The sequence below is a fragment of the Oncorhynchus keta genome, chromosome 23 (assembly GCF_023373465.1).
Source record: "Oncorhynchus keta strain PuntledgeMale-10-30-2019 chromosome 23, Oket_V2, whole genome shotgun sequence".
In the NCBI taxonomy this organism is placed as follows: domain Eukaryota; kingdom Metazoa; phylum Chordata; class Actinopteri; order Salmoniformes; family Salmonidae; genus Oncorhynchus; species Oncorhynchus keta.
The window spans coordinates 15,080,420-15,102,671 of NC_068443.1; the positions used below are offsets into that span (position 1 = coordinate 15,080,420).

Genomic DNA, 22,252 nt, shown 5'->3' on the forward strand with positions numbered 1-22,252 from the left:
TTACATCTTCATTCAGCTAAACGGATCTAAATGACCAAACTGCTTCTAAAATCACCAGCCATTACTTCTGCTTTTCATTTTTCGAGGAATCACAATGACTAATGCAGAACTAAGTATAGGGCTGCCCAAATCCCAGAGAATTAGTGTGTTTTCAAACATGAATTCAAGACATTGGTAATTCGTTTTTCACCATTTCACCTGAATGATTCTGTTATTCAACAACCACAACAAAAACAAAAATGCTGTCTGAAGACAGGCCGTGCCTTGAAAGCCATGACTACCTCGAGGGTGTGACTCAGTACCTACACCCTCAACCTGTTTCCTGTCATGCCAAGTGCATGTGTAACACAAACAGACACAATGCCGTATCTAAGGAAATCACAATAGTATGAGGCAAGAAGTTTCAGAATTTACTATGACTTGCAAAGTTTCGCCTTTTTATCTACAAAGCCATCTTTTCGCTCAATTCCTATCTTTACCAAATCTTCCTGGATGTAGCCTACAAGTGCAATCAAATCTAAGTTTAGTGGGCACATACACAGCTTAGCAGATGCAGAAAAATGCTAACGTTACTGTCTCCTAACAATGCAGTAAAATGTAAATCGAGTACACAAAGAAATTCTATAATAATCATTATAATCTGAAGTACAGAAGAATGCAGTCTGCACACTGTAAAAATACTTCCTCCATATTCACTGTTCAGGTTAGCCTTTTTGCCCTATAAGATGTTAGTGTCAGCTTCCCCTAGGCCAACCATACCCATATTTGGGTAGGAACTTCCCTGAAGGTTTGAGAGGGGGGAGAGGAAGGAGGGCTGAGCAAATTTGTGTAGTCACCAGCACATGATCTCATGACCTCACAGCATGCACAGACATATCTGCTGACATCATTACCAGTAGATCACATCACCCCACCATGACACACTCACACACATGTACAAGCAGACCCCAAGTACATGGACATCACAATCTGGTCATGGTAGAAAAAACAGAAGTATGGCATTTTCTAACCACAAATGTGAGTTTCACCACTGAACTTGACCTGAAACCCTAGCCCTGGGTTCAGTTTCATTCAATGGACTGGGCCCGTGCACATTTAGGTGCCTCTATGACTTATGGAAGAACCATCCCCCTAACCTAAATCGAACATTACTACTAAATATTCCAACACTAGAGAAATTCATAGGCCTAAATTCAACTAGCTGATTGTCACGCCCTGACCATAGAGAGCCCTCGGGGTTCTCTATAGTGTTTTAGGTCAAGGCGTGACTAGGGGATGTTCTAGTCTTTAATTTCTATGTTGGTGTGAGTATGGTTCCCAATTGGAGGCAGCTGATGATCGTTGCCTCTAATTGGGGATCATACTTAGTGTGGTCCTTTTCCCACCTGCGTTGTGGGATATTGTTTGTTATGTGCCTATGTGTGCTATGTACTGCACATTTGTTAATTCTTTGTTGTTTTGAAGTTTCACTGTAATAAATATGTGGAACTCTACTCACCCTGCGCCTTGGTCCACTCATTCTTACGACGAACGTGACAAAATATCCCACCACTACAGGACCAAGCAGCGTGCCCAGGAGCTAAAGGAGAGCTGGACATGGGAGGAAATACTGAGTGGATGCGAGACCCTTCCTTGGCGGGAGTCGCCAAGGAGTATAGGAGGACAGCGACGACGCCGGGGTCCACGGCCACAAACAGCCAAAGTACAATCCCAAGATTTTTTGGGGGGGGGGCACAAGGGGAGGTCGGCCGAGTCGAGAGCCAGAGACCATCTGGGAGTTGATGGAGCAGTTGGAGGAGGGAGATCGGAGAGAGATGTTGGTTAGGTGTATTCTGCACCGCACACGCCCTGAAGAGCGTGTCATCAGTCCGGTGCCACCTGTGCCAGCTCCACGCACCAGGCCTCCAGTGCGCCTCCCCAGCCCGGTACGTCCTGTGCCGGCTCCCCGCACTCGCCCTGAAGAGCGTGTCATCAGTCCGGTGAAACCTGTGCCGACTCCACGCACCAGGCCTCCAGTGCGCCTTCCCAGCCCGGTATGTCCTGTGCCGGCTCCCCGTACTCGCCCCGAAGAGTGTGTCATCAGTCCGGTGAAACCTGTGCCGGCTCCACGCACCAGGCCTCCAGTGCGCTTCCCCAGCCCGGTACGTCCTGTGCCAACTCCCTGCACTTGCCCTGAAGAGTGTGTCACCAGCCCTGAGTCCTCTGTGCCGGTGCCCAGTCCAGGAACGGCGTCCAGTCCAGGCACAGCGTTCTGCCCAGCTTCATAGCCAGATCCGCGGTCTGAGCGGATGCTACGTTCCGCACCAGAGCCGCCTCTGCGGGGGGGGGGTTACTGTCACGCCCTGACCATAGAAAGCCCTCGGGGTTCTCTATGATGTTTTACATCAGGGCATGACTAGGGGGTGTTCTAGTCTTTAATTTCTATGTTGGTGTGAGTATGGTTGCCAATTGGAGGCAGCTGATGATCGTTGCCTCTAATTGGGGATCATACTTAGTGGTCCTTTTCCCACCTGCGTTGTGGGATATTGTTTTGTTTTGTTCCTATGTGCGCTACGTACTGCATGTTCATTACTTCTTTGTTGTTTTGAAGTTTCACTGTGATAAATATGTGGAACTCTACTCATGTTGTGCCTTGGTCCACTCATTCTTACGACAAACGTGACACTGGTGGCATGACCATTCTATGATAGAGAGCTTCATTCAATAAGCACACCATTGAACCGACACATCCTGAATTTAAATTGAAAAAGTTTGGAATCCTGCATCGTTTTGCGTATCAGTTCCTAAACCATGTGCCATGGAATCGGTACGTCAAAAATCTCTTCCCAACTATTTTGCAGTCTATATGGCTCGGATGTCAATTTTTTGGTTCTGAAATTAAACTAGTATACTTTTTATTCATCCCAATTTTCTTTAACCAATTATGGTCTTTAATGCAGAGCCGACAGACAAGATCCTTACTTTTTCCCCCTTCCACTGTCCTTTTCCATTTTTGCGGTAATGCAGTTAGTTGGTTGTAATTTTGGGTAGAGCAGACATTTTTGTTCATGTTTTAGTTAGCTACATGTATGACATAACTCCACCAGTCATAGTTATGATATCATTTTTGAAGATTATACATTTAATAGATTTTTATTTTAATTATGCTTATTTTAATCAATTTGTATATTTTAGTTTAACCAAAACATTTGTTGTATTATTTGTTCTGTCTTTTCTGGTGAATTAAATTGAAATTGCAACCAACTTGCTATGGCTTTTTTTTTAAATAGCGAAATTTGGGAGATGATTTCCTTTTCAAATAACTGAAAGTGAGAGGTTGTAATCTGAATAAAGGGAAAAAGGCTTTTCTTGAACATAGGGTGAGACATTCTTACTAATTTGCTAGAGAACCCGTTTGGATTCATTCTATGTTTGGATTTTGTATGACTGAAGCGTTTAGTTATCAGGTTTGAAGGTAAGACTCTGGCGGCTCCGGACAGACGGGAGACTCTGGCGGCTCAGGACAGACGGGAGACTCTGGCGGCTCCGGACAGACGGGAGACTCTGGCGGCTCCGGACAGGGGAGACTCTGGCGGCTCCGGACAGACGGGAGACTCTGGCGGCTCCGGACAGACGGGAGACTCTGGCGGCTCCGGACAGACGGGAGACTCTGGCGGCTCCGGACAGACGGGAGACTCTGGCGGCTCCGGACAGACGGGAGACTCTGGCGGCTCCGGACAGACTCTGGCGGCTCCGGACAGACGGGAGACTCTGGCGGCTCCGGACAGACGGGAGACTCTGGCGGCACCGGACAGACGAGGTGCACTGTAGGCCTGGTGCGTGGTGCCGGCACTGGTGGTACTGGGCCGAGGACACGCACCTCAGGGCGAGTGCGGGGAGCAGGCACCGGAGGGCTGATGCGTGGAGATGGTACTGGATAGACCGGACCGTGCAGGCGCCTGGTTGAATGCTCCCGGTCGCCCTGCCAGTGCCCGCACTGGGCTGTGCATGCGAACCGGGGACACCATGCGCAAGGCTGGTGCCATGTACGCCGGCCCAAGGAGACACACTGGAGACCAGATGCGTAGAGCCGGCTTCATGGCACCTGACTCGATGCCCACTCTAGCCCCGCCGATCCGAGGAGCTGGTATCTACCGCACCGGGCTATGCACTCGCACTGGGGACACTGAGCGCTCCACAGCATTACACTGTGCCTGCCCAGTCTCCCTCGCCCTCCGGTAACACAGGAAGTTGGCGCAGGTCTCCTACCTGGCTTCGTCATACTCCCTGTGTTCCTCCCCCCCAATAAATTTTTGGGGCTGTTCCCTCGTATCGCCGGCTCCTCTCTCCGGCAGCCTCTGCTCTCCTAGCTGCCTCCACCTGTTCCAATGGGAGGCGATCCTTTCCCGCCAGGATCTCCTCCCAAGTGTAGCAACCCTTGCCGTCCAACACATCATCCCATGTCCATTCCTCTTTGCGCTGCTCCTGCTGCCGCTGCCTGTCACCACGACGCTTGGTCCTGTTGTGGTGGGTGGTTCTGTAACGGCTTTCTTCCTGGGAAGGAGAGGCGGACCAAAACGCAGCGTGGTTATAGTTCGTGGTTCTTTAATAAGAGACACTTAACATGAACTAACTACAAAACAATAAATGTGGCAAAACCAAAACAGTCCTGACTGGTGCAGAAAACACAAAGACAGGAAACAACCACCCACAAAACCCAACACAAAACAGGCTACCTAAATATGGTTCCAAATTAGAGACAATGACCAATAATTGCCTCTGATTGAGAACCATATCAGGCCAAACATAGAAATAGACAAACTAGACACACAACATAGAATGCCCACACAGCTCACGTCCTGACAAACACTAAAACAAGGAAAACACACAAGAACTATGGTCAGAACGTGACAGATGCTCCAAAAAATATGTCTCTGCTAAAACAAATCAGTAGCTAACTAGCTAGCAAAAATGTTCTTCATTGGACCTCCATTTACAATGTATTAAATAAATGTTTTTGTGCTTATTGATTTAGCTTTCTGTAACTTTGTAGCAATTACAGTGCATGTGTAGCTGCATATTTCAAGGTGTGCTGATATATTTTCCAACTGTCCTGTTTTCTGGTTTAATGTCCATTCTAGAATGCCCTTCTAGCTTATCAGAAACCAGTATTCAACAATGCTGTGGTATAAAAATGTTAATTACAAACAAGAAACACTTTTCTATGATCACAGAAATCTGCATAGGGTTCAATAAAAGGACTTCACCAAAACAGTACAAAATTACTACATCAATAGCTACAAATAAAATACATACAAAAAACATAATACTGAATCTAAATCATGGCCTCTAAAATGGCCATAAGGCGTGCTTCTCTGGCAGTCACCTCCTTCTCCTGCCTCCTCATCTGGAACCTACAGCTGCAGTGTATTTTTGCTTAAGCCTACGGTTCTCCAACAGTTCATATAAGGAAATCAGTCAATTGAACTAAATCCATTAGACCCTAATCTATGGATGGGCAGGAGTGCAGCCTTGGGTAGGCCTGTGAGGGCATAGGCCCACCCACTGGGGATCTAGGCCCAACCATTAAGGATGACTTTTTCCCCACAAAAGTGCTTTACTACAGACAGAAATACTCCTCAGTTTCATCAGCTGTCAGGTTGGCTGGTCTCAGACGATCCCGCAGGTGAAGTGGAGGTTCTGGGCTGGTGTGGTTACATGTGGCTGCGGTTGTGAGGCCGGTTGGACGTACTGCCAAAGTTTCTAAAATGAGGTTGGAGGCGGCTTATGGTGAATTCTTTGGCAACAGCTCTGGTGGACATTCCTGCAGTCAGCATGCCAATTGCACGTTCCCTCAAAACTTGAGAGATCTGTGGCTTTGTGTTGTGTGAAAACTGCACATTTTAGAGTGGCCTTTTATAGTCCCCAGCACAAGGTGCACTTGTGTAATAATCATGCTGCTTAATCAGCTTCTTGATATGCCACACCTGTCAGGTGGATGGATTATTTTGGCAAAGGAGGAATGCACACTGACAGGGATGTAAATAAAACATTTTTAGAGAAATGCGTTTTGTGTACTTATTGAACATTTCTTTGATCTTTTATTTCACAATGCCAACTACTTTAAGGATTTTTTCATTGGAAATATTAGCAAACTTATGCATGACATGCCAGCAACAAACACTGACACTTCACATCCAAGTATATCTGACCACATTATGAAAGGCAAGCATTGTAATTTTGAATTCTGTAAAGTGAGTGTGGAAGAGGTGAAAAAAGTATTGTTGTCTATCAACAATGACAAGCCACCGGGGTCTGACAACTTGGATGAAAAATTATTCAGGATAATAACGGACGATATTGCCACTCTTTCAATTTAAGCCTACTTGAAAGTGTTTGACCCCAGGCCTGGAGGAAAGCAAAAGTCATTCCGCTACTTAAGAATAGTAAAGCCCCCTTTACCGGCTCAAATAGCCAACCGAACAATCATGTACCAACCCTTAGTAAGCTTTTGAAAAAATGGTGTTTGACCAGATACAATGCTATTTTACAGTAAATAAATTGACAACAGACTTTCAACATGCTTATAGGAAAGGACATTCAACAAGCACAGCATTTACACAAATGACTGATGATTGGTAGAGAAATCGATGATAAAAATATTGTGGTGGCTGTTTTGTTAGACTTCAGTCGGGCTTTTGACATTATCGATCATAGACTGCTGCTTGAAAAACATATGTGTTATGGCTTTACACCCCTTGCTATATTGTGGATAAATAGTTACCTGTCTAACCGTACACAGAGGCTGTTCTTTATTGTTAGCCTCTCCAACATAATCCAGGTAGAATCCCCAGAGCAGCTGTCTAGGCCCCTTCCTTTTTTCAATCTTTACTAAGGACATGCCACTAAGTTAGTCCTAAATATGTATAAAACGAAAAGCACTGTCATTGGGACAAATCATTCACTAAACCCTAAACCTTAACTAAATCTTGTAACAAATAATGTGGAAATTGAGCAAATTGAGGTGACTAAACTAACCCTGGATTGTAAACTGTCATGGTCAAAACATATTGATACAACAGTGTCTAAGATGGGGAGAAGTCTGTCCATAATAAAGTACTACTCTGCCTCCTTAACAACACTATCAACAAGGCAGGTCCTACATGCCTAGTTTTGTCGCACCTGGGCTACTGTTCAGTGGTGTGGTCAATTGCCACAAAAATTTACTTAGGAAAATTACAATTGGCTCAGAACAGGGCAGCATGGCTGGCCCTTGGATGAACATAAAGAGCTAACATTAATAATATGCATGTCAATCTCTCCTGGCTCAAGAGGAGAGGAGATTGACTTGATCACTACTTATATTTGTGAGAGGTAATGACATGTTGAATGCACCGAGCTGTCTGTTTGAACTGCTAGCGCACAGCTCGGACACTCATGTATACCCTACAAGACTTGCCACAAGAGGTCTCTTCACAGTCCCCAAGTCCAGAACAGACAATGGGAGGCTCACAGTACTACATATAGCAATGCCTACATGGAACTCTATTCCACAGTACTACATATAGCAATGCCTACATGGAACTCTATTCCACATTAAGTAACTGATGCAAGCAGTAAAATAACTAAATATACCTTATGGAACAGAGGGGACTGTGAAGCAACACAAACATAGACCCATGCATACATACACACCATAACATACACACTATACACACACATGGATTTTGTATTGTAGATATGTGCTAGTGGTGGAGTAGGGGCCTGAGGGCACACAGTGTGTTGTGAAACCTGTGAATGTATTATAATGTTTTTGTATAACTGCCTTAATTTTGCTGGACCCCAGTAAGAGTAGTTGCTGCCTTGGAAGCAGCTAATGGGGATCCATAATAAATACACATTTGTTTATAATTTCAAGTAGATTCAAATGCTAATATTGACTTGACTGTTCCCCCAGAGTTGCTCCAATGGAAGGGGTTCCCCTCTCCTGTCTTGGGCACCACTGACTACTGATCCTCCTCCAGCCCAGAGAGGACTTCAAGAACATCCTGCTGTTGTCCAAACCATTGTCAGAAAATCACTTTTTTTGTTATTCATTTTAAACTTGACCACTGCCTCCTCGTCTTCTGTACTCTATTATCACAGTTTTCATATAATGTGGTATTCTAGCAGGAAAGCATATACAAGTGTAGTAGTCTGAGTGTAGTTATTTCTGATGAAATGTGTGATATAACTGCCCCACAATCCTAAGTAATAAGGTTGATATAGTAGTTGCCACGTTCTGACCTTAGTTCCTTTTTTATGTCTTTATTTTAGTTGGTCAGGATGTGAGTTGGGGTGGGCATTCTATGTTGTTTTTCTATGTTTTGTTCTGTTGTTATATTTCTATGTGTTTGGCCTAGTATGGTTCTCAATCAGAGGGAGGTGTCAGTCTTTGTCTCTGATTGGGAGACATATTTAGGTAGCCTGTTTTCTATTGTGTTTTGTGGGTGGTTGTATCCTGTGTTAGTGTTTTCACCATACGGGACTGTTTCGGTTGTTTGTACTTTTGTTATTTTGTTCAGTTGATTTATTAAATATATCATTATGGACACTTACCACGCTGCACATTGGTCTGATCCTTCTTCCACCACTGATGACCGTTACAGTAGTCTATTAAAGTAATCAGAGTTATTTGACTAAATTTAAGTTTGACTATATTTAAGTTGCTTCGCTTAAGTAAAATGTTTTAAACTACCACAGAAATACTTTTAGAAAGAGTTAAAGCAAGTCCCGCAGTTATTCTACTTGGAAAATTACCATCACGTTAATTTTTAGATTGATGTCTGCCAATCCATGACTGGTGTTGTATGCACTACCTTTGCATTCAGTATCATTGTGGTTCATGTGTATTTTTATATGATTATACATCTCGTGCTCCTTACTGCTAAACCAATTGCCCTCTGGGACAAATAAAGATCAAACTTGAAACTTGGTCTGAATTATGCAATCCTTACAGGAAACGTCTGACTAAGCAGAAGTACCCCCCTCCCTGACACCTCAACCTCTTCCCCACTCCAAAAGAGTTAACAAAAAATAAAACACGGATCCGGACGGACTAGATCCGGTTCCTCATTTTAGTGTTTAAAAGCCGAGGCTCTGGTCAGGAGAAATTAGCGATCTCCTCCCCTCTAGCCGGTTCTAGCCTTCTGAATCAGTCAAGAACACTACAGAACATCTCATTAGCAACCATGCAGCTGTGCTACGGACCAATGGCATGCCTCACTCTTTTCCTCTTGTTAACGGCCACTGGCACCGGTAAGTACAGTCTAGTCCTGTAGTGAAAGTTTGGGGTATAGCCCTTGCAGGACTTCAACATACAACATTGCATCTGTTCATCCAACAAATAATATATTATGCCAGGAGATCTGAAACCCTTGGCAAAATGATGGGTGTAGCCCTAATAAGTATGTGTGTTAACTCTGTAAATACAGTATTTTCTGGAACAAAATTAGATATTACAAATATGCTGCATAGGGGAAGTTAAGACTGGGATGGTGGTTGTGGGTTAAAAAAGTTGTTCTGAACCCCATATGCTTCCTAAAATCTTCAGGAGCAGATAAGGTGCACAACTGTTGCACAGAGGTCTCCAGGCAGAAGATCACGGTTCCTATCATCGGAGCCAGAATGCAGAAAAAGAATCCTCCCTGTGTCAAGGCTGTCATGTAAGAACCTCCCATCCCTACTAACACAGAACATTGAACGTCACAAATGAAATGTATAGGCCTACTTTGACCATCTCCAGCTAAATTAATGAGTAAGGACGAGATTATGACAGTTGTCTAAATGTTGTCATCTTGGGTTCAACACAGCTTTGAGACTGAAGATGGAGAGATCTGCAGCCACTGGAAAGAGGCCTGGGTTCGACACACATTCATTCAGCTGGAGTAAGTCATCAATAGAATAACGAATGAGTGATCAATTAGTCAGTTAAATTCATTCATTTACATAGTGTAATACATACTGTAGGCTAACTCAGTTATACTCTCCAGTTACATGGCTGGCTAGAGTAAGTGACCTGCACGAGGTCCAGTACAAGGGCCAGAGGAGAAGACAGAATGTACAAGACAGACATGGTTGAAGTTGAAATGCTAACGATGTTGCTATTTCTTCTAGAATGGCCAGAAGGTCACTGAATACACAGAACACCACCACCACCTCCACGTAGAGGACACTTCTTCTTGTTTATCAATCATTACCAACATCGTGACTGGCTGAACTTGAGGGACAGCATTGTTTAAACCTGTCATTTAAATGATCAACCTTTAAATTATGTTATTTATGATAATTAAGGTATAATTTTATCCATTTAAATATTGTGAGATAAATTGGTGTATTTATTATTTATTTATTTCCAGTTGAAGGATTTATTGGATGTTTAATGTGTGTGTAGGGGGCTATGTATGATGTGCTTTTAACATTCAATTAATTTCTGTGATGTATGTGTGTATCAAACTGGTTTAAAAACAAAACAAAAGCCTATTTAAGCTCAAATGGAGAATTGAAGACGTAAGATTTTATGCCACCATTTTTTTTTACAACAAAATAAACAATATTTTACAATAATAGTGCACTTGAATCCCTTGTTATCCTTTCTTATAATCTCTCAGTCATTGCGGTTTGCTGTTCTCTCAGTCATTGCGGTTTCCTGTATGTTGTCAATTCACAATCTTTCGTAGATGAATAGGTTTTATTCAATTCATTATTTTCTGCTGTTGTTCCACACTTTGCCTCCCCCAATCTTGTGGATTGTTGCCCCCATCTGGCGGATTTAATGTAGCATTGCAGCTTCGGCCTTCACGTTGATTGACATGTTTGACATAAGCGAGGTTTCCATCCAATTGGCGACAGATTTTCATGCGAATATTCAAAAATATAATAATCATCACGTGGTTATTTACACATTGATTTGAAGATGTTGTGAGACAGATTATCTAACTGAATTATTGGGGAATTCAATATGGTGGACGCCCAGAAATATGCTTTGACCCAGACATAGCCACTGGAAGTAGTTTGGGAGTGGGGGTGCTGCGATTTTTCACGGGAGTGTATCATTTTTTGTTGTTGATGAAATTGCCTTTGCTTCACAAAGTAAGCAGAAGTATAGTGCTGCGGGCCCGAGGGACCTCACTTTTTTCAATTTGAGAATACAGGGAAAATGTGTTCTGATCAATTCTAAATACATTATATTTAATCACCACAAGAATTTCAGGAAAAACGATAGAATTACAAACTAAATAAATATGTAGGCTACAGCAGCCAGAGTAAATGGTGGTTTCTTCCCCGTATTCTCTCTGACGAATGATAAGAACGGTAGGCTACACACGTGCACTGCAGAGGCCCGTTGGATGCTTGACAACTTCAGGACTTCGAAACATATTTACAAAATTGCACCATTTCTGCCTTGATGTTCATAAATCTCCGCTGAGCTGCTGTTGCGCAGTGGAACCCAGACCGATACGTAACCACTTGGTTACAGCGACACTTCTGCCGAGGACACTGCAAACCAGTGTGGCCACTGCAAAGCCCAAGAGCTTGGGATATTTAGCTAAATTGTCTATTGGTTGAGAAAGCAGGGAGTGTTCTAGATTGGTAAACTATGTCGGTGGAATTTGTAAATGTGAATTGGGCCAAGTTGAAGGTAATGATGCATTGAGTTTATAGTTTATTGAGATACATGAATACACCACACAAAAAACTTGATTTTATGGCTGTTTTTTAAAAAAGTTCCGCAATTCTATGTAGTAAACTAATGATTTATATTCACTACTTGGTCAATTGATTTGATTATTATGAATTGATAGTTCACCCTCATTTTCTTTTATTCTGTAATAAGGTATATTGTCACCACGTGTTCAAGCTAATCAAATCAACGCTGTCTAAGAGTCACGAGTGGAGCTCCAATCGTTAAAAATAACACTCATCACTTAATATTATTATTATTACAAATAGAAGATTATCACTTCTCACAATGCTGCTCGTTTAGTAAAGTTAGATCAAAGGTGAATAAATGTCTTGCAAGATCACATACCGATAAATTAGTGTTTTACATAACAGAACCGAATATAATAGCATAGGATAGCAGGTCTATGAAGTTACTTATACACCAAAAACATCACCTAATTTCTAATAAGATTTTATGATGGTTAGCTGAAGCTGAACAGTCAAAAAAAATGATCATGCGCCAAAACTCTAGGCAGGATATACAGTGGGGCAAAAAAGTATTTAGTCAGCCGCCAGTTGTGCAAGTTCTCCCACTTAAAAAGATGAGAGAGGCCTGTAATTTTCATCATAGGTACACTTCAACTCTGACAGACAAAATGAGAAAAAAAATCCAGAAAATCACATTGTAGGATTTTTAATGAATTCATTTGCAAATTATGGTGGAAAATCAGTGCAGTAAAATAAGTCCAGTTGAATGAATTACAGTGTAGGCCCTTCAAACTCAACTCTGGACCTACAAGTCAGCGCCAGTGCCTGTACTGATTATTTTACTGCACCAGCATTGCAATACAATGCATGCAGCGTTGACATGTTTTATGAGCTACGCTACAGATGGCTACATCGGTCCAGTAAACTACTTGCGGTCTAAGGTACTGCATATCAGTGCTAGAGGTGTCACAACAGACCCTGGTTCGATTCCAGGCTGTATGACAACCGGCCGTGATTGGGAGTCCCATAAGGCAGCACACAATTGGCCCAGTGTCGTTAGGGTGTGGCCGGGGAAGGCTGTTATTGTCAACAAGAATTTGTTCTTAACTCACTTGCCTAGTTAAATAAAGGTTCAAAAGTTGCTTATTAGCTAAAATCTTAAAGTTGTCTGTGATAAGATTCAAACTCGCAACGTTTGAGTTACTAGACATTCGCGTTATAAAAAGTAGAAAGTAGTTGAAAAGTTGCTAATTAGGTAAAATGCTAAAGTTGTCCAAGATGAGATTTGAACTTGCAGCATTTGGGTTGCTAGACGTTCATGTTATACACCCACCAATCCACCCTGACCAACTTAAGTAACCATCTGTCTTTATGCTACAATCTGTCGACATGTCACAGTGACATATTGTTGTCCGACATAAAACTTGCCGTTGTTTTTATGAATAATAAACCCATCCATTTAAACATGAATTTAGTATATGTCATTCTAGCAAACCAGGCAACTTTCTTAACATTCTTGGGGGGGGTCTCGAATGGTTGAGGGACAGCTATTGGGGGACTGTTGGGATCTATTGGGATTTTTGGAGGGTTCGGGTTCAAGTTTTTTGGCCTGGTGGTAGATCGGTCAACGTGCCCATGAGCAGGGCATTGACCCTGAATGCTTATAATAATAATAATAATATATGCCATTTAGCTGACGCTTTTGTCGCTCTGAATGGGAATCTGTTGGATGACTGGTATGATGTAGTTGTTGAATGGGAATCTGTTGGATGACTGGTATGATGTAGTTGTTGAATGGGAATCTGTTGGATGACTGGTATGATGTAGTTGTTGAATGGGAATCTGTTGGATGACTGGTATGATGTAGTTGTTGAATGGGAATCTGTTGAATGAATCTGGTATGATGTAGTTGTTGAATGGGAATCTGTTGGATGACTGGTATGATGTAGTTGTTGGATGACTGGTATGATGTAGTTGTTGAATGGGAATCTGTTGGATGACTGGTATGATGTAGTTGTTGAATGGGAATCTGTTGGATGACTGGTATGATGTAGTTGTTGAATGGGAATCTGTTGGATGACTGGTATGATGTAGTTGTTGGATGACTGGTATGATGTAGTTGTAGGATGACTGGTATGATGTAGTTGTTGAATGGGAATCTGTTGGATGACTGGTGTGATGTAGTTGTTGAATGGGAGTCTGTTGGATGACTGGTATGATGTAGTTGTTGAATGGGAATCTGTTGGATGACTGGTATGATGTAGTTGTTGGATGACTGGTGTGATGTAGTTGTTGAATGGGAATCTGTTGGATGACTGGTATGATGTAGTTGTTGAATGGGAATCTGTTGGATGACTGGTATGATGTAGTTGTTGAATGGGAATCTGTTGGATGACTGGTATGATGTAGTTGTTGAATGGGAATCTGTTGGATGACTGGTATGATGTAGTTGTTGGATGACTAGTATGATGTAGTTGTAGGATGACTGGTATGATGTAGTTGTTGAATGGGAATCTGTTGGATGACTGGTGTGATGTAGTTGTTGAATGGGAGTCTGTTGGATGACTGGTATGATGTAGTTGTTGAATGGGAGTCTGTTGGATGACTGGTGTGATGTAGTTGTTGAATGGGAGTCTGTTGGATGACTGGTATGATGTAGTTGTTGAATGGGAGTCTGTTGGATGACTGGTGTGATGTAGTTGTTGAATGGGAATCTGTTGGATGACTGGTGTGATGTAGTTGTTGAATGGGAATCTGTTGGATGACTGGTATGATGTAGTTGTTGAATGGGAATCTGTTGGATGACTGGTATGATGTAGTTGTTGAATGGGAGTCTGTTGGATGACTGGTGTGATGTAGTTGTTGAATGGGAATCTGTTGGATGACTGGTATGATGTAGTTGTTGAATGGGAATCTGTTGGATGACTGGTATGATGTAGTTGTTGAATGGGAATCTGTTGAATGACTGGTATGATGTAGTTGTTGAATGGGAGTCTGTTGGATGACTGGTGTGATGTAGTTGTTGAATGGGAGTCTGTTGGATGACTGGTATGATGTAGTTGTTGAATGGGAATCTGTTGGATGACTGGTATGATGTTGAATGTTGTTGAATGGGAATCTGTTGGATGACTGGTATGATGTAGTTGTTGAATGGGGTCTGTTGGATGACTGGTGTGATGTAGTTTGTTGAATGGGAGTCTGTTGGATGACTGGTATGATGTAGTTGTTGAATGGGAATCTGTTGGATGACTGGTATGATGTAGTTGTTGAATGGGAATCTGTTGGATGACTGCTATGATGTAGTTGTTGAATGGGAATCTGTTGGATGACTGGTATGATGTAGTTGTTGAATGGGAGTCTGTTGGATGACTGGTATGATGTAGTTGTTGAATGGGAATCTGTTGGATGACTGGTATGATGTAGTTGTTGAATGGGAATCTGTTGGATGACTGGTATGATGTAGTTGTTGAATGGGAATCTGTTGGATGACTGGTATGATGTAGTTGTTGAATGGGAATCTGTTGGATGACTGGTATGATGTAGTTGTTGAATGGGAATCTGTTGGATGACTGGTATGATGTAGTTGTTGAATGGGAATCTGTTGGATGACTGGTATGATGTAGTTGTTGAATGGGAGTCTGTTGGATGACTGGTGTGATGTAGTTGTTGAATGGGAGTCTGTTGGATGACTGGTATGATGTAGTTGTTGAATGGGAATCTGTTGGATGACTGGTATGATGTAGTTGTTGAATGGGAGTCTGTTGGATGACTGGTGTGATGTAGTTGTTGAATGGGAGTCTGTTGGATGACTGGTATGATGTAGTTGTTGAATGGGAATCTGTTGGATGACTGGTATGATGTAGTTGTTGAATGGGAATCTGTTGGATGACTGGTATGATGTAGTTGTTGGATGACTGGTATGATGTAGTTGTAGGATGACTGGTATGATGTAGTTGTTGGATGACTGGTATGATGTAGTTGTATGACTGGTATGATGTGTTGTAGGATGACTGGTATGATGAAGTTGTTGGTTGGACTGGTATGATGTAGTTGTTGGATGACTGGTATGATGTAGTTGTTGGATGACTGGTATGATGTAGTTGTTGGATGACTGGTATGATGTAGTTGTTGGATGACTGGTATGATGTAGTTGTTGGATGACTGGTATGATGTAGTTGTTGAGCGGCTTCACTGCAAGTATATTATACATTTTGAATATTCAATTAATGAAAAAAAAGAAAAACTTTCTAAACAATGTTTTGGTTCATTTCTAACGTTAAGTTAGCAGGCTAACCAGTTCAAATAATAACAATATTATAACAGACAATGTCTTAACTTTAGCGAAATAATGTTTTGGTTCATTTCTAACGTTAAGTTAGCAGGCTAACCAGTTCAAATAATAACAATATCATAACAGACCATGTCTGTTGGTTGGTTTCAAAACATCTCACATGAATAAAAGTGGGTGCTACTGTAACAGTATTGCTTCCGTCCCTCTCCTCGCCCCAACCTGGGCTTGAACCAGGGACCCTCTGCATACATCAACAACAGCCACCAACGAAGTATCGTTACCCATCGCACCACAAAAGTCACGGCCCTTGCAGAGCAAGGGGAACAGCTACTTCAAGGCCTCAGAGTGAGTGAAGTCACCAATTGAAACGCTATTAGCGCGCACACCCGCTAACTAGCTAGCCATTTCACATCGGTTACACTACTAACACAGACTTACTTCCATTCCTCTCCTCTACCACCTAACAGTTCCTCATCTCTGAACATGGTCATCAGTACGTCAAGTATGAAGGCCAGAAAGGCAATAATTAACAATGCAGACAAAGACAACTACAATTCCCTACATTTTGAGGATCATATTCTTCTTCTTTGGTATTATGGCGGTTCGCAAACAAATGTTATAGGTGCGTGCCGTCAGCTACTGTGTTGGCTGTGTATCAGCCTACTATTCTGTAGTATGAATTCATTACACTTTGTGAAATATTTGCCCTACCAACTAACCTTAACCCCATAAAAACCTCATCACTATTCCACTACTTTGGCCCTATCTGATCCTCCACCAGGCCAGCAGCCTGGGAGGACGGGACACATTCAACACACCTTGGAACTCTTCTGCAATAAAATCTCCTACACCCAAGTACTTCTCTGCAGCTGCCACCACAACATCTATCCTTTGTGATTTATGTTCCCTTCCTGTTGTACAGTTGACAACCATGGACAAAGCGCCCACCTTACTGAAGCACATTATTCCTATCATTCTCTATTGACCTCGGCCTTGAAGAGTACCTCCAGGTAGTGCACACACATGTTTAACCTGTTTTAGAGAAGCAGTTATGTGAAGCTTCTGCATCTACTTAAAGCCAACACCTTGTTTGCTTTTAGTGCAGCACAAAGGATGTGTCCCTGTATATTTTGTGTCTTGGTCAATATTGTGATGATATTGGTCTGTGTTGTGACTGTGTTTTCTCCCCTCCTCCAGCTGATGACCTATGATCTTAAGCAGGGTGCAGCGGTTCCCAAGTCTCTCTCTTGTGCGAGGACAACAAGGACAGGGCCACCGGTGGCATCATTTGTGAGGTGGCACTCATGGGCACCGTCCAGGAGATGTGCTACGGCGTCTTCTAAACACAAACACACACACCTCATGATATGATAGATCTGTTTACTTTAACTGGAATTGAGAAGATGATGTTGAATAAATTGGCTTTATATGATTCAAAATGATTAAATGTACAGTCATCTTCCCAACAGGTCATTTGAAGTCATGATGGTTTCAGTGGTTTTGCACTGTTGAATTGTTTCAATTCACAATCACATTCACAACTAATGTCCATGCAGTTGTCAGCTCTAGTTTTACGGTAATGTGACTAAAATAAATAATCAAGGCAATAGAATATATTTATTTCTGCAGGCCTTAAAAGAAACAAATATAAAAATTGTAAATCAGAAAAATATAACCAATTGAAGCAATCGACTTAATTAGATTATATTGTGGGTTCAGAAGATACCTGAAAGCTTGAGCATGAATAAAGTACAATCCTCAACAATATCCTCAGATATGCAATGCATTAAATCTGCATCATTTGGCCACATTACTCAATGGGGTTGTTACTGGTGATGTTGAAGGTTATGGTGGTGTTGGAGTTGCGATTGGAAAAAGTTGTGTCGCTGTGGGTGAATCTTCCTTTCAGAGTTGGTTGGGGGGTTTTGGCCATCACGGTGTTGCTGTGGATATCTTCTTCAGTTTGGAGCTGCACATAACACAGAATATGAAACTCATTTTGAGTTTGAAGCAGACACATGATTTTACTTTTCAGAACAAGTGTGCTGGAAGGCAATAGTTTGTACACGAAGACATTAAGTAAAACCCGTATGGCAAGTTTGATTGACATCCAGCCTTGAAACTCTCCTGTAAGTACGATTTGGTGTATTTGTAGCTCTGAGACATTGTGGTGTGTGTAGTTGAGTGAGAATACGTTGTGTCTTAAGAAGAGAGCATGTGTGTACCTGAGACGAACCAGAGCCGTCCTCACCCACTCGTCCTTAATGCTGGCGCATACCTTCTTGTTCTTCATGGTATAGAAGCTACAACAGAAAACACACTGAACCCTCAACCTCATAGAGATTACAAATATGAGCATACATTTTGAGAGTATTGTAACTTTGTGTGTGTATATACATCATGCAGGGCTTACATGATAGCGTCATTGTTGCACACCTCCTTATAACTCTGTTGTTTGTAGCCTATTATCTGCGTGTAGGGTACAGGCTTTTCCTGGAACTCCACACAACAGTAAAGTTTCTGAGGACCATCTGAACACATATAAGCACACCTATCAGTCAGCCACAACATCAATTCAGATCACAAGAACATGAATGTAATGTAATAATATGACCCCAAAACAAGTTGGCAGGTCTCAAAGCTAGATCTTACCGGACCTTGGTAAAAAAAAAAAATCAATACAGTTTACATGGATAAACTGTTAAGCAGGTAAATTGGTTACCAGAGAAACTCACATGCTGCTGAGGTTGAACTGAACATGGTCACAATGCAGCAGAGAAGCAGGATTGTCTCTAAGTATCTGGAAGCCATGGTGATGGTACGTAGGACGAGAGAAGATACACTGAACAAACCTACTGACTGGTCCTATATACCCCTACAAACGTGTGTGTGTGCACGTGAATGTGTGTTTGTGGATTATACCCATATGTGTCAATCACATCCTACACTCCTAACTTTGGTTTTCTAAATTGGGGACAGGAAGGCCACCTCTGCATCATAGCAGACAGAGATGCTAACACTGCAGTTTAGTGACACACAGAACTGTGCTTTCCTAATGGTGCTTGAATGGTGCGTGTTTTGATTGATATACATTTATAGTGTCCTTACAACTAGGGACCTCATCAAGGCACTTCTTGGCCTAACATCATACGTTTTGGACTGACAGACAGAGGGTTGATGCTCAAGACCCACAGAAGCTACCGTTCCAATTCGCTCCTGTATTGTCCCTTCTGACATTTTATGAATCTACAAGAAGTTGGAGAAACAACCACATAAAAAGAAAAGCGGTACATTTAGAGAATTATGTGAATGGAAGATCTCTAGCATGGACATAGTCTGCTGATCCTTGATCAAAAAGCTTTCAGCTGGCCAACAGTCAAGCTCTAATGTTCAATATCACAAGTCAAACATGTAGATGCCTTTTTGAAAGCTAAACAATATGAGAGTGTTTGTGGTAAATTTATGAACCAATAGCAAGTTGTCAACAACAACAAAAACAAATCTGTTCCATGACCCATTTAGTGGTGTTTCTGCAAAATGCTGAGAAGAGCAAACATCTCATCTGACCTAGATAAAAGAGATTTTGTTATTGTGTTCTCATACAGCACTCAATATTCAACTTGTCTCAATAACAAATGCCATGAGAAACAAAGCTATGGGGTAAATACCACTATGTGGGTTCGAGTGAGCCCAGAATCTGGTGCAGTGCTGTAGAGAAAACAAATGTGGCTTAATTGCATAAGATCACTAGAATGTGCATGTTAAGTGCATGCAATGTTTCAAGCATTATTTCAGAGTTGAATGTGGCTTAACATCAGTTGATAAAAACTCAAGTCAATAGTTGTTCAATACAGTGGAGGCTCCTCAGAGGAGGAAAGGGAGGACCATCCTACTCAGTGAATTTAATTTAAAAAATATATGAAGCATTTAAAAAAGTTATTATTTTTAGATAAAACTATACTAAATATATTCACAGCACCAAATAATTGATTAAAACACACTGTTTTGCAATGAAGGTCTACAGTAGCCTCAACTGCACTCTGTAGGGTAGCACAATGGTGTAGTCGGAGGACAGCTATTTTCCATCCTCCTCTGGGTACATTGACTTCAATAAAAAACCTAGGAAGCTCAAGGTTCTCACCCCCTTCCATAGATTTAAACAGTAATTATGACATCTTCCGGAGGGCGTCCTCTAATCTATCAGAGCTCTTGCAGCATGAACTGATATGTTGTCCATCCAATCAAAGGATCAGAGAATGAATCTAGTACTGAAAGCATAAACTACAGCTAGCTAGCACTGCAGTGCATAAAATGTGGTGAGTAGTTGACTCAAAGAGAAAGACAATAGTTCAACAGTTTTGAAAAATTCACTTCCTCAAAAATGAAGGACAACCAAGAGAGAGAGAGAGAGAGAGCTAGCTGTATTTTGTTTAAAAAAATCACTTTCACTTACTTAGCTAGCGAATGAAGCTAGCTAGTTTAGCCTACTCAAACACCTGGCTCAAACAGAGAGGGATGCTATGTTAGCTAGCTGGCTATGGCTATCCAATACTGGAACTATTCCAAGTCAAGGTAAGCTTTTGGTTGTATGAAAAAAAGTAACACAATAAAATAACAATAACGAGGCTATATACAGGGGGGGGAGGGGGGGGGTCAATGTAAAAAGTCTGGGTGGCCATTTGATTATTTGTGGCTTGGGGGAAGAAGCTGTTAAGGAGCCTTTTGGACCTAGACTTGACGCTCTGGTACCGCTTGCCGTGTTGTAGCAGAGAGAACAGTCTATGACTTGGGTGACTGGAGTCTTTGACCATTTTTTGGGCATTCCTCTGGCACCGTCTAGTATATAGGTCCTAGATGGCAGGAAGCTTGGCCTCAGTGATGTACTGGGCCGTAAGCACTGCCCTCTGTAGCACCTTACGGTCAGATGCCGAGCAGTTGCCATTCAAGGCGGTGATGCAACCAGTCAGGATGCTTTCGATGGTGCAGCTGTAGAACCTTTTGAGGATCTTTCTCCTAAGGGGGAAAAGGTGTTGTCGTGCCCTCTTGTCTTGGTGTATTTGGACCATGATAGTTTGTTGGTGATGTGGACACCAAGGAACTTGACACTCTCAATCCGCTCTACTACAACCCCGTCGATGTGAATGGGGGCGTGTTCGGCCCTCCTTTTCCTGTAGTCCACGATCAGCTCCTTTGTCTTGTCTCTCACGTTGAGGGAGAGGTTGTTGACCTGGCACCACACTGCCAGGTCTCTGACCTCCTCCCTATTGTCTGTCTCATTGTTGTCGATGATCAGGTATTGGATGAACAGGGAGTACAGGAGGGGACTAAGCACGTACCCCTGAGGGACCCCCGTGTTGAGGATGAGCATGGCAGATGTGTTATTGCCTACTCTTACCACATGGGGGCGGCCCGTCAGGAAGTCCAGGATCCAGTTGCAGAGGGAGTTGTTTAGTCCCCGGGTCCTTAGCTTAGTGATTAGCTTTGTGGCCCTATGGTGTTGAACGTAATAGTCAATGAACAGAATTCTCACATAGGTGTTCCTTTTGTCCAGGTGGACAAAATTGCGTAATCTGTGGATCTGTTGGGGCAGTATGCGAATTGGAGTGGGTCTAGGGTTTACGAGATGATGGTGTTGATGTGAGCCATGACCTGTATTTCAAAGCACTTCATGGCTACTGACGTGAGAGGCAGGGAAGAGTGTGCAAGGCAATATTGAATGTGTCACTCTCTATCACCTTGATTCCTAAATATTGTCTCTCGACCTGTGCACCTACGTTGTAAACTTTAATTCATAGGCTAGGTTGTAGCAACCTCATGATGGGTGTAGGGAACATATTGATGTTACATTGAGCTGGGTGAATGGAATAGGAATGACAGCCATCCAATATGCTGTAATAGAAATAAGGTCATGCCCATAAAAACATTTTTGTCCTCCCTCATCTTAAACGGCATGATTCATAGCTGGTTCAATAGTACTCGGCGCTGTGACTTGTTTGGCGATTTTTCAAATGTTTTTTAGTCATTAAGCCACTTTAAACTCTCCAATATGTGAAAGCGCCATTGAAAAGCCAACCCCATAAAGAGTTTGGAGTTGAATTGAATGTAGGTCAGCTACATGAGGTGTTTTTCAAACAAAGCATTTAGTACGACTCCAATTGGACAACATAGTGGGGGAGTGGTGTGGGTGTGAGCTTGCGTTGGTGTGGTAGTAACCTTCTGGGGGAGTGGTGTGGGTGTGAGCTTGCGTTGGTGTGGTAGTAACCTTCTGGGGGAGTGGTGTGGGTGTGAGCT

At 42.4% G+C, this 22,252-nt stretch overlaps 1 protein-coding gene and 1 long non-coding RNA gene across 2 annotated transcripts; one reads left to right on the forward strand and one right to left on the reverse strand.

The window, feature by feature from the left end:
- Positions 1-11,472: 11,472 nt before the first annotated feature.
- LOC118401658 (uncharacterized) lies at positions 11,473-17,305 on the forward strand. The gene is made up of 4 exons (XR_004829315.2): positions 11,473-11,659; positions 16,196-16,306; positions 16,884-16,971; positions 17,159-17,305. It is a non-coding gene; the product is annotated as an uncharacterized LOC118401658 (long non-coding RNA).
- A 65-nt stretch (positions 17,306-17,370) lies between these two features.
- On the reverse strand, positions 17,371-18,904 carry LOC118401657 (C-C motif chemokine 20-like). The gene is made up of 4 exons (XM_035799248.1): positions 18,697-18,904; positions 18,375-18,492; positions 18,187-18,264; positions 17,371-17,930 (listed from the first exon to the last, which is right to left on the reverse strand). Exons 1-4 carry the CDS (start codon positions 18,770-18,772, stop codon positions 17,894-17,896), a joined length of 309 nt encoding a protein of 102 aa, XP_035655141.1. The 5' UTR covers positions 18,773-18,904; the 3' UTR covers positions 17,371-17,893.
- Positions 18,905-22,252: the final 3,348 nt, after the last annotated feature.